Source organism: Oryza sativa, chromosome 1 (genome assembly GCF_034140825.1).
Source record: "Oryza sativa Japonica Group chromosome 1, ASM3414082v1".
Classification (NCBI taxonomy): domain Eukaryota; kingdom Viridiplantae; phylum Streptophyta; class Magnoliopsida; order Poales; family Poaceae; genus Oryza; species Oryza sativa.
Window position 1 is genome coordinate 31,882,720 of NC_089035.1, and position 10,714 is coordinate 31,893,433.

General features: G+C 46.0%; 3 protein-coding genes across 8 annotated transcripts; 2 read left to right on the top strand and 1 right to left on the bottom strand.

The window, feature by feature from the left end:
* The first annotated feature begins 954 nt into the window (after positions 1 to 954).
* On the top strand, positions 955 to 3,958 carry LOC4325542 (dihydroorotase, mitochondrial-like). The gene is made up of 7 exons (NM_001397727.1): positions 955 to 1,419; positions 1,552 to 1,733; positions 2,018 to 2,154; positions 2,392 to 2,557; positions 2,626 to 2,742; positions 3,049 to 3,209; positions 3,442 to 3,958. Exons 1-7 carry the CDS (start codon positions 1,166 to 1,168, stop codon positions 3,643 to 3,645), a joined length of 1,221 nt encoding a protein of 406 aa, NP_001384656.1. The 5' UTR covers positions 955 to 1,165; the 3' UTR covers positions 3,646 to 3,958.
* Positions 3,920 to 5,368, bottom strand: LOC4325543 (pentatricopeptide repeat-containing protein At2g27800, mitochondrial). Its single transcript, XM_015766034.3, has one exon. It carries the CDS (start codon positions 5,280 to 5,282, stop codon positions 4,119 to 4,121), a length of 1,164 nt encoding a protein of 387 aa, XP_015621520.1. The 5' UTR covers positions 5,283 to 5,368; the 3' UTR covers positions 3,920 to 4,118.
* Positions 5,369 to 5,424: 56 nt separating this feature from the next.
* LOC4325544 (uncharacterized) lies at positions 5,425 to 10,279 on the top strand. 6 transcript variants are annotated; one of them, XR_001542490.3, is made up of 12 exons: positions 5,425 to 5,612; positions 5,699 to 5,808; positions 6,876 to 7,007; positions 7,092 to 7,165; positions 7,232 to 7,337; positions 7,439 to 7,507; positions 7,864 to 7,928; positions 8,036 to 8,134; positions 8,319 to 8,418; positions 9,239 to 9,350; positions 9,712 to 9,777; positions 9,846 to 10,279. XR_001542490.3 is itself a non-coding variant. In XM_015766035.3 (11 exons), exons 1-10 carry the CDS (start codon positions 5,513 to 5,515, stop codon positions 9,299 to 9,301), a joined length of 918 nt encoding a protein of 305 aa, XP_015621521.1. In that variant the 5' UTR covers positions 5,425 to 5,512; the 3' UTR covers positions 9,302 to 9,350; positions 9,712 to 10,279. The 6 variants fall into 6 exon arrangements, 2 of the variants coding, with proteins under 2 accessions (XP_015621521.1, XP_015621522.1); XR_001542489.3 differs by having other exon boundaries at positions 9,871 to 10,279; XR_001542491.3 differs by having other exon boundaries at positions 9,302 to 9,350.
* The last annotated feature ends 435 nt before the right edge of the window (positions 10,280 to 10,714 follow it).

The following is a 10,714-nucleotide window of genomic DNA, read 5'->3' on the forward strand; positions in this document are numbered from 1 at the left end:
GTTGGCACAGAGGGGCACCGCCGTCGTCGCTGGAGAGGGAGGGGGCATCGGAGGTGTCTCACGACGTAGTCGGCGGGGAGGGGCGCCAGCGCATCGATTTGTACTTCTGGAGCCAGTCGGCTTGGAGGGGCGTTGGCGGCGAGCACCGCCAAGGTCGAGGGCGACGACGTCATGGACCCCCGCGACGGCGGCGTCATGGCCTCTCCTATCCTCATGCCTCTTTTTCCTCCTCCTTCCTTCTCTCATTCTTTCCCCTCTCCTGTCTACCACTGTGGCGGCGACGGCGGTAGCACAGAGAGGCTGTCGGGAGGAAGGATGGAGGGGGGCATACGGGCCACTCGACTCCCTCACGATGGAGGATCTCATCCCCGGCGGCGTCCGCCTCCCGGACCCCGACGACGGCGTTGAAGGTGACACTGCCCTTGGCGTCGACGGTGAGCGCGAGGATCTTCGAGCCGCCCTTCTCGTCGCGCTGGCCCATGCCGAGCGGGTACTGTGCGACGTGGTTCTTCGGGAAGGCCCCGCCGCCGCCGAAGTCCTCCGGCCACCGCTCGCTCTCGCCACCCGCCGCTGACCGAAGCTAGGCCGCCGCTCGCTTCCGCCGCGCGCCACCGGTCGAAGGGAAGAAGGGGAGAGAAAGAGAGAGGAGGGAGATAGGGAGGAGGAAGAAGGAAGGAGGAGTGGGCCCCACATTCCTTTTTGTGTGAATGACTAATGGGTCCCATATATATTTTTAATTTTAATGCTACGTAAGTGCCACGTCAACGCCACGTGTAACGAAGACTCGGTCAATATCGCCACATAGGCGCCACGTCAGCAAAACCGCCCTCTAAAACCACCGAGGGAGTCAAATTGCACTGATTTTAGGAGTTTGAGGGTCGAGATATCCGGTTTTGTGGTTTAGGGCCATGAATTAGATTTCAGTCACATCTGAGGGTCAAGAGAAGCCGGCCCGTGGGGGCTGCGCTAAAAAAAAAAAGAAAAAAAGAAACTGGAGCCGCCGAGAGAGCCGCGTCCGGTTGTCACCTGAGCAGTTGCGGCTCAGAAACCGAACTCCACCTCCCAGTTTCCCACGGGACCGTCTCCCACAATACGGGCACACACCCGCGCGCTTCTACGGGAGGGAATCGGCATAAAGCGAGGTCAATCATCATCCCAATCATCAATGCAGACCGCCGCGACCTCCACCTTCTTCGCGAACCCGCATGTGAAGCATTTGCCCGGACCTTTCCTCCGGCCGTCGCCTCATTACGGGGCCCTAGTCCACCTTCCCTCCTTCCGGAACAAGACACCGATCTCGATCGCCATGGCCGCGTCGCCGTCGCCGCCGCCGCTGCAGGAGCTCACCATCACGCGGCCCGACGACTGGCACCTCCACCTCCGGGAAGGCGATGTCCTCGCGGCCGTGCTCCCCCACAGGTTGGTCTGATTGGTGTTGTGGGCTTGTGGCTTGTTTTCCTGGTGACGCACGCCTAGTGTTCGATGTAATGTCTCAGAGAGGTGGCCTGTCTGGTGACTGCTTGCGTGATCGTTTCGCGTGCTGTTTGGCAGCGCGATGCATTTTGGGAGGGCCATCGTGATGCCCAACCTGAAGCCACCGGTGACCACGACAGCACGAGCTTTGGAGTACAGGGAGGAGATCCTCAGGGCGCTGCCGCCTGGGAGCAACTTTGTGCCGCTCATGACGCTCTACCTCACGGACAATACTAGCCCAGAGGAGATCAAGCTCGCAAGTACGAACTCTCACTAACACCGTTCTTTCATTAGCTACATTGCTACTGTAAGTTGAAGTGTCTATTTGTCGCGCTCAGTGCTTATGTACACTTGTGCAGTGATTTGGCAGTCGCATTTGTATCTCTTAGAAGCTAGAACAAACTTGACGTTCTTAAAATACTAGCCATCATGATTTAAAAGTGCCGTATTATAAATGTTGCCTTCTTATTTCCTCTCCCAGTCTATCGGTTGCAGAGTTTTGTATGTGATGTTTATGTTGCATATTGTTTCATATTGACATTAGAAAAGAGTGGCGTGGTTTTTGCTGTGAAGTTGTACCCTTCTGGAGCAACTACCAACTCCCAAGATGGTGTCACTGATATATTTGGGAAGTGCTTGCCTGTGCTTGAGGAAATGGCTAGGCAGGAGATGCCTTTGCTTGTAAGTATAGTTCTGATGCTCTTCTTTCAGCATATATTTTTCCCATTTGTTTTGAAGTTCTTATTCATGTCTCGATCCTTTCTCCTACTTTTACTTCGGAATGCTACTTTTACTTGCCTTTGTTCCTTGACAATGCCTAATTCACTGAAATGATGTTGCCTCTAATTAGTGACTTTCTTGCATTGTCAGCTGTATAGATAGTAAAATTGACCTTATGCCCTTGTTTTTTTCCTTAAGGTTCATGGAGAAGTCACAGATCAGCATGTTGATACCTTTGATCGTGAGAAGGTTTTCATTGAGAAAATATTGGCACCACTTGTACAAAGACTGCCACAGCTGAAAATTGTTATGGAACATATCACCACTATGGATGCGGTTAACTTCGTAGAATCATGCAAAGAAGGTGTGCACCACTACAATAGCATTATACTTCTGTGCATATCTATGGTTCTAAAATTTCATTTTCATCAGGTCATGTTGCTGCAACGGTGACTCCCCAACATCTTCTTCTCAACAGGAATGCGTTATTTCAGGGTGGCTTGCAGCCACACAACTATTGCTTACCAGTACTGAAAAGAGAAACTCATAGTATGTTCCAATTGTCCTACTCCCCTAACTCCTGCATGATCTAGTATTCACATATCTATAATTACACGCAATCGTATAGGCAAAACATAGAGGAAACTTGGCTGTACATGCACATTAAGATTTCTTTGGTTCAACAAAATGACCTTTGACCCAGATGTTCCTTAAATGGTAATGAAAAAGTAGATCTATGACAACACTGTACTTGCATTGTGTATATATATGTCATGCCAAAAATATGTTTGTATTCCACTTTTCTGCTTTAGGGAGAACTTGGTATGCTAAACAATTTTGAATTGCCTATCTCAGGACAAGCAATTGTGTCTGCGGTAACAAGTGGGAGTAAACAATACTTTCTTGGTACTGACAGTGCTCCTCATGATAAACGGAGAAAAGAATGCTCCTGTGGTTGTGCAGGAATATATAGCGCTCCTGTGGCTCTTTCTCTTTATGCGAAAGTATTCGAACAGGTATCTCTCTTTCTCTCTCACGCTGATAAATAGGAAAGATTATATTTTAAGTTAAGAGACGTTCTGCTGTAGATCGGGGTTAGCTTGCAAGTCAGTTAGCTGTAAAGACAAAGTGTGTTAAGTGCATCACAAAACCACGAATTTGTAGTGTAACTTGCAAATGATTATAATAGCCAAAATGCTGAGAAAACATTGTGGCTAATACGTTTGTTTGAAATATCTTGCATTTCAGGCCGGTGCTCTTGATAAGCTAGAAGCATTTACAAGCTTCAATGGCCCAGATTTTTATGGCCTTCCAAGGAACACTTCAAAGATTGTCCTTAGAAAGAGCGCCTGGAAAGTACCTGATACATACTCATATAGTTCAGGAGAGATCGTGCCTATGTTTACTGGCAACACCCTCGAATGGCTTCCATCCGATCAACTTGAAGAGTAAACAGAATAAATTTATGCTTGGGGTCGGGGGAGAACATTCCTGGAGTTATATTATCATGCCTTCCCCTGTCCCCAACTCTGTAAGAATCAATTTCAAACTTTTCCAGTCATCACTCATCAGCCTCCCCTTTTGGAATTCTCGAAGCAATATTGCTGAGAAGAACTTATTGAAAGCAAGTAAGCAATGAAGAAACTGCTTGTCATGCTGTTGTATACATTTGATCGAGTGCTAGAAGGGCACAGTGTAAACTTATATTGGTGATTCAGACATCACAGAACCGATAATGATGAATAAATATCAATCTTGCAGTTAACCCTTATATCATTGCAAATGAATTTTACTGATACTTTATCACAAAATTTTCTGTTACATCTCATGGCATTTAGTAGTGTTCAATGTTGATTGCCATGTTTTTGGGACATGGATGGCCGGATGGATTATGAGTGCTTCTCAACTCTCCATCTGTCAGACAATCACCTTGTGTTCCGCCATCTATCATCAACATCCAAATCGTCGTCACCGAACTCATCGTGCAGCGAACGTAGCAAGGCTCTCCGCTCAGCGCCACCCACGATGCCTCGCTCCTCCATCTCCCTCACCACCCTTTCGGCGTCGTCCCTCCTCCCCGATCTCCACAGCTCCTCCACCACCGCCCTCCTCGTGACGTCGTCGACCACCCTTCCCGCCCGAGCCATGTCCCACATCACACGCTCCGCCTCCCCAGCCTCCCCTGCCATGGCCAGCGCACTGACGAACGTGTTGCACGCCGGCTCCGTAGGGGCCAGCCCCTTGGCCAGCATTTCATCGAACACCTCACGGGCGTTCCTCGTCCGGCCCTGCTCGCTCAGCCCGTGCACCAGGTAGCTGTACGTGAGGGCGTCCGGTTCGCAACCGTAGACGGGCCGCATCTGGTGGAACACGCGCAGCGCGTCGTTGAGGTGCAGCGACTGCGCGTAGCCCTTGACGAGCACGTTGAGCGCGCGCGTGTCCGGCGGGACACCCTCCTCCAGCATCTGCCGGAACAGAGCGGAGACGGTGTCCATGTACATGTAGTGCACCATGGTGTCGCCGCCGCCGCGGGACAAGAGCGCGGTGAAGAGCGCGTGGTAGGTGTCGGCGGAGGGGCGCGCGGCGGGGTCGGCGGAGGCGCGCATGAGGGTGTAGACGTGGAACGCCTTGCCGATCTTGCGGAACTGGCAGTAGAAGTAGAGCGCGGTGCGGAGGAAGGGCCCGGGGGACGGGAGAGAGGGGAGGAGGGAGAAGGCGAGGGCGCAGGTGCGGTCGAAATCGGCGTAGAGATCGGCGGCGGCGAGGCGCTTGATCGCGACGAGGAAGGGGCCCGGGTCAGGGCGGAAGGTGGCGAGACGAAGGGAGTGGGTGAGGACCGGAAGGAGTAGGCGGGCGTCGGAGACGGAGGAGAGGGAGTAGGAGAGGAGAGGCGGGGTGAGACGGGACGGGAGGGTGGCGATGGCCGCGGAGACGGCTTCAGGGGAGGGCGGCGCAGGGTTCGGGGAGCGGCGGCTGCGGCGGAAGCGGTGCGGCGTGCGGCGGGAGGAGGTGGAGAAGGGGAGGCGGCCGGTGAGCAACGCGTCGGCCGGGGTGGCGCCCAAGAGGAGGCGGCGCAGGAGCGTGGTCATCGCGGCGGCGGCGGCGGGCGCATTTCGGCGCCGGTGCCCTTCGCCTTCTCAAAATCTGATGGAAATCCGCGCGCGAATCTTGAAGCAAATCTGACGGTTCGTGCCTCCTGAGTCTATTGCCACCAACGAACCGAACCCGGTTAAGCTCAAAGCCGACGCCCGCCGGGCAGAGGCAAAGGGGAGAACGAGCAGGCGACGACGGCGCCCAGCCCCATCGGTTCCTGGTAAGGATGGCCGCCGCCGTCTCGTTGGCGAGCCCTTTCCGGCGAGTCCTTCACGTCCCTTTCGCACGCCGCGCTATCCCCACATCGTACCACTTCTTCCCTAGCGGTAAGCCCCGTACCCACCGCTCGGTTCGATTCCGGTTAGGTCCGACGATTCTGACGCTTGGCTACCCATGGCTCGTTGTGGTGCAGGACGGTGTCACGCGGCTCTCTCCTTCGCCGCGGCAGCAGCAGGAGATTCGGCGGTTAAGGCGAGCTTGGATAGGAATGCAGCCGAGGAACTCAGGAGCATCCTGGATATGGTAGTTTGTTTTCCACCATTAAACCTCAATTATTAAGATCAACTTGTTGAGATTACTAGATTAGGTGGTTTATAGGAGTGCAATTTGTTGCTTATGGACGTTGTGTCTGATGAAATGCCTTCATGGTTAAATCATTCCCCCCCCCCACCCTGATAAACGATTTCACAAACAATTATGAGCTTCAGTTTATGTACTCCATCGAGTGAATTTTGCCACTATGAGCACATTGGTCTCAAGGAAATAAAGAAAATGCTTTGTGTTTTAGTTGTTTTGCTCTCGGCACATCAGACACATTTTTTCTTTTTTTTTATGGCAGATCAATATATTGACCCGGCTTTAGAAAAAAGCCCAAGAACAATAACAGAGTCTTATACAAGAACTGGAAAATAAAAGAAACACAAAAAGATAGCTGGGGAAACCAGTTTTCCAGAGACAAAAGGAACGTACTCCCAACCTAACCACACCCTTACAGAAAAAACTGAAACTCAGGCTAAAGCTATTCTATAGCGATGCAGGTAGCACATGAGGCCTGACTTGATTCAGTTTTATCCTGATTGCTTCACACCATCCTCCCAGCAGCTCCTGGTCTTCCTCCTTTAGCAAAATGTGCCACTTCTGTATGAAAGAGAGCGATTTATAAACCACATAAAGGGGAGACTTGACAAGAATATTTTCAAACACCCAGTCGTTTCTAATGATCCAAATAGCCCAACAAACCCCCCCAATTAAAGAGATCCAAGGTTTAAACTTTTTCCTATCTTTGAGCAGACTCATACACTCCCATAGATTATTAGGTAAAGAAACCAGATTCAAAGCATCCCTAATAACACACCAGCCAAAAACAGCTAAGGGACATTTAAACAAGATATGATTAGTAGTTTGCCACATCAGACAGATTCACTCACTATTGTTTTGCTGATTGCAAACATAACCTTTCAACAACATTGAACTAGTTTGCTTTTGTAACTAACCACAAAATAAGAATGTTTCAAGTTGTAAGTGCAGTATTTCATGTTGATATGGTGCCTTGAACTTCATGAATTTATGATGGTATCCAACTTATGCAGGCACAAAGGGCTTCCCAACGGAGAGATGTTTTCCACACCAATTTTCTTACTCCACCTATAGTGAAGGAGTGCATGCTGGCAATTGAGAAGTTAGCAGACATCAAAGCGGTAGCACAGGGGGGCTACCCACAGGTGAATTTGAGTAACATCAAAGGAAATTGTTTTATTAGCTTCCATTACCTAATCTGTCCCACTCTCACCTGTTCATTTATCTAGGCTGAGCGATGCCGAGTTTCAGTTGGACATCCGGACTGTATGACAAGCAACCCAGATGTAGTTGCTGCTTTGAGGTTCTCTCAAATTTGCACTATAAGCAGTTCCATCTTTTATATAAGCTAACTTTGAGGCCTTCTCAGCATCTCAGGGAATTTCAGATTGGAACCCTGTTCTCATGGTGACTTTCTTGGTGCTATTCTTGGGACAGGAATAACAAGGGATAAAGTTGGAGATATACTTTTGCAGGTGCACATGCCTTCCCAATCGCTTAATTTCTGGATTGTGTTGTGAACTTTGACTTTTGTCCGTCTGAGGTGCCTCTTTGTGATCTTTTTTTTTTTTGTCAGGGAGAGAGAGGTGCTCAGGTCCTTGTTGATCCTGAACTTGTTGACTATCTGACTTCCACACTTGAAAAGGTGAGTTTATATATGTTATATAATTTCTTACCTATATATGACACAGAACTACAGAAGTTATAACATTATCTTACCCCACATGTTTTCACTTATGTTGATTACATGCTATGCAGACAACAGAAGCTCTGAAGCTACTGTGTTTTTTATTATTTTTTTTTACTCATAGCACATTTAAAATAGCAGCACATGTTCCAATATTTTTGTGGTTATTTGCATCGTAGAATAACTCTCTAGATTAGTTACATGTTAGTCTTGTATTGATCTAACTCTGCCCATGAACTTTGACTGCTGTATTTTTGTTGTTATTTCAAACCCTTGCAAATGCAGCTTACTCTGAATTGTGTTTGATTCAACAGGTGGGGAAAGTTGGAGTTTCATGCACACAGATTCCTTTGCTTGCTCTAGAATATGAACCACCAAGGTTTGCTTGACATCTGATCTCATCTCAAAGTTGGCTCATTTTTATTTATTTTTGGATAAATGCCTGGACAAAGATACTCAACACTTAAAAGTACCTTTGAACCACAGGACCAAGTCATTTAAAACTGTAGAATCATCACTCAGGGTTGATGCCCTGGGTAGTGCAGGATTTAAAATCTCACGTACAAAGCTTGCTAGCTTGATCAGGTAAGATTTGTGAGCTATCCATCTTCTTAGGTTCATTAAAACATCTCTTTATCTTAACATCAGTGGTTTACTGTGGGTTATCTTCCCTTCTACCTTGGATGGTGCCATCCACGCATTATTTTGTTTAATTACCGCTCATAAAGCAATTGATATATGTATCCAAATCTCTCTTTTGTTTGTCCAGTGCTGGGGATGTCCGTGTGAATTGGTCACCAGTTTCGAAAAATGGAGTGACTCTCAAGGCTGGGGATGTTGTTTCTGTCAGTGGGATGGGGAGATTAAAGGTAAAAAATTATATGCAATCACCACATTAATAGACGACTTCTAGGATAAATTTTGATGTTGCAATTGGCGCGTAAGGTATTCCACGAATGGGGTTAAGGGAAAAGGGGCATTCAGGTGTTTGCCACTCCAAAGAATGACGTTCAAGAATTCCCATTCCATGCGCCATTGGCATGTAGGTCTTGGGCCACATGCCTGTGACACAGGGCATGTCCTTTTTTCTGAAATGGAACTTTTGGAGTGTTATATATATTTATTACTTCCTTACAAAAATATATTGGTGCTTGGATCTAAATCACTACATCAATTAAGTTGGATACCATTCTGCTTTTGCTTTGTATTGTTTCAACCTGAGAATACATCCAAAACTATAAGATTTTGTATTGTTGTGAAACTATGAGCTCAAAAGTTTCAAATAATAAAGCCACAGCCTTTACTGTGTACTGATGTTGTGATGTTCATGGCGTCGTCTTCTTTTTTGTTCATTCTGAGCAATTGTCATAACGGCTTCATTGTTGTAGACTGTCCTATAGGCTGCATATTACTTTAGACTAATGTTGCAAGAACTATGTGGATCAGACCTCCAGATGTACATCGATAAAGTAAATGCTTTGCTTTGCTGAAAATAGGATTTTATGAATCAAGGATTATGTGTTAATTTGCAAATACATAATATGAGGGAATATAACATGCTATGGAAGATGTTTGAATGCTACTAGATGTATATTTCTTTTTAAAAAGTTATGAATTCCCTATTCACTTGAATCTATATCAACCAGTTCTATGCTTGACTTGTTTAAATTATTTATTATTTATCTCTAGATTGGGGAAATTGTGACTACGAGGAAAGGAAAGTACGCAGTTGAGCTGATTCGATATTTGTAGGTTTGCAAGGGATAAATGGATCTCTCAAGATTACTGACTCAAATGAACGGTATGGATTATTAAATAGCAAAAATGTCACAATTACTATATTTTTCATATTCACTAAGTTACTACTTCAGCTTTGAATAGGATTTTTTTTTTCTCGGAGGTCCACTTATATAGCTCATTGGTATAGATCCAGACTTTCACATAAGAAGCTCACAGGTTGCTTCTAGTATTTAATGTGGTCATATTATCACCCATTCATCATTGAGAAGTAGAAAAGAGCTTACTCTATATTATTGAAATAGTATTTTTGTTGTTGTTGTTGTTGTGTATGCTTAAATTTGTACTACAGATTTGCACTCGTCTATAATTTCTCATATATTTTGATGAGGGAGTTTTTTTCATATGGGTCTATTATTATGCAGGACTCAAATCCTTTTTTAACTGCAACTTCCGTGAGGGCTTGTTCTGCTCTGAGACCAAAAAACAAGGTTTGTGTTTTAAAACCAAAAGGAGTTTCGCAAATTCATTACCTAACTTTGCCTACTGCATAACGTAGCCTATTCTATATTCATATGATCAAGTGCTACCATGGCCAACCATGAAACATGTGACTTCGATTATGACAAGATGGAGGCAAGCTGTTTATTGGGAAAACTGATGACGACTAGTCATATATTCAGCGCCCTTTTAATGCTAAAAAGCTTGACAAATGACAACGGCTATTCTTTGTATCACAAAACTATCACAATTCACAAGATTCAGTTTTTCAAGTTGCAAATTGGTGCAGGAGTCTTGTTCTCTTATAGATTGTAGTTGCATATGATTTGGACATCACTGGACTTTTGGAATAGGAGTAAGAAAAAGATCGATGGTGACAATGGTCATGAAGGCTTAACTGCCAAAAAGTTATAACAATAGCATCTTACAGAATACTTATACAATTGAAATGGTATCACACCAAAATCCAAGGGCTATAGTTTCATTTTATTACGATCCGAATTATTACATCTGATGCAATCATGCTGGATATGGGGGCTAAGGATGCCATTTGAGTCTTTGAATGTGTTGTCTCTGTTCTGACTCTTCAGTCTTCAGCATGTCCTTAAGAACACTATATTTCTTCTATTTATGTATTTTCTCACTGAGATATCAAGTCTGATCTATTAAGATACTGCTAGTACCATATTAAAAGCAGGACATCACATGCCTGTTCTTTGAGTGTGGTGTAACTGTATCTAACCTTTTGGACCTTAAATGTAACTTGACAGCTTGTGACGAGGAGCTCTTTTAGAGTTTTTTTTTTTAACACTGAGTTCTTTTAGAGCTAGAAGAGAGAGAAAGAGACAAGAATTTGTTTTAGGCACACCAATTAATTGACCAGGAACTATAGCTACAGCTACCTTGCCGTTTTCTGAAGGAGATGCC

Bases quoted from the DNA above. Each gene is read 5' to 3' on its own strand.
- LOC4325544 (XM_015766035.3), top strand. From the start codon at position 5,513: ATGGCCGCCGCCGTCTCGTTGGCGAGCCCTTTCCGGCGAGTCCTTCAC. The intron at 5,613-5,698 runs GTAAGCCCCGTA...GTTGTGGTGCAG, and splicing joins GTACCACTTCTTCCCTAGCG to GACGGTGTCACGCGGCTCTC. The intron at 8,419-9,238 runs GTAAAAAATTAT...ATTTATCTCTAG, and splicing joins GTGGGATGGGGAGATTAAAG to ATTGGGGAAATTGTGACTAC.
- LOC4325542 (NM_001397727.1), top strand. From the start codon at position 1,166: ATGCAGACCGCCGCGACCTCCACCTTCTTCGCGAACCCGCATGTGAAG. The intron at 1,734-2,017 runs GTACGAACTCTC...TATTGACATTAG, and splicing joins AGAGGAGATCAAGCTCGCAA to AAAAGAGTGGCGTGGTTTTT. The intron at 3,210-3,441 runs GTATCTCTCTTT...CTTGCATTTCAG, and splicing joins ATGCGAAAGTATTCGAACAG to GCCGGTGCTCTTGATAAGCT.
- LOC4325543 (XM_015766034.3), bottom strand. From the start codon at position 5,282: ATGACCACGCTCCTGCGCCGCCTCCTCTTGGGCGCCACCCCGGCCGAC.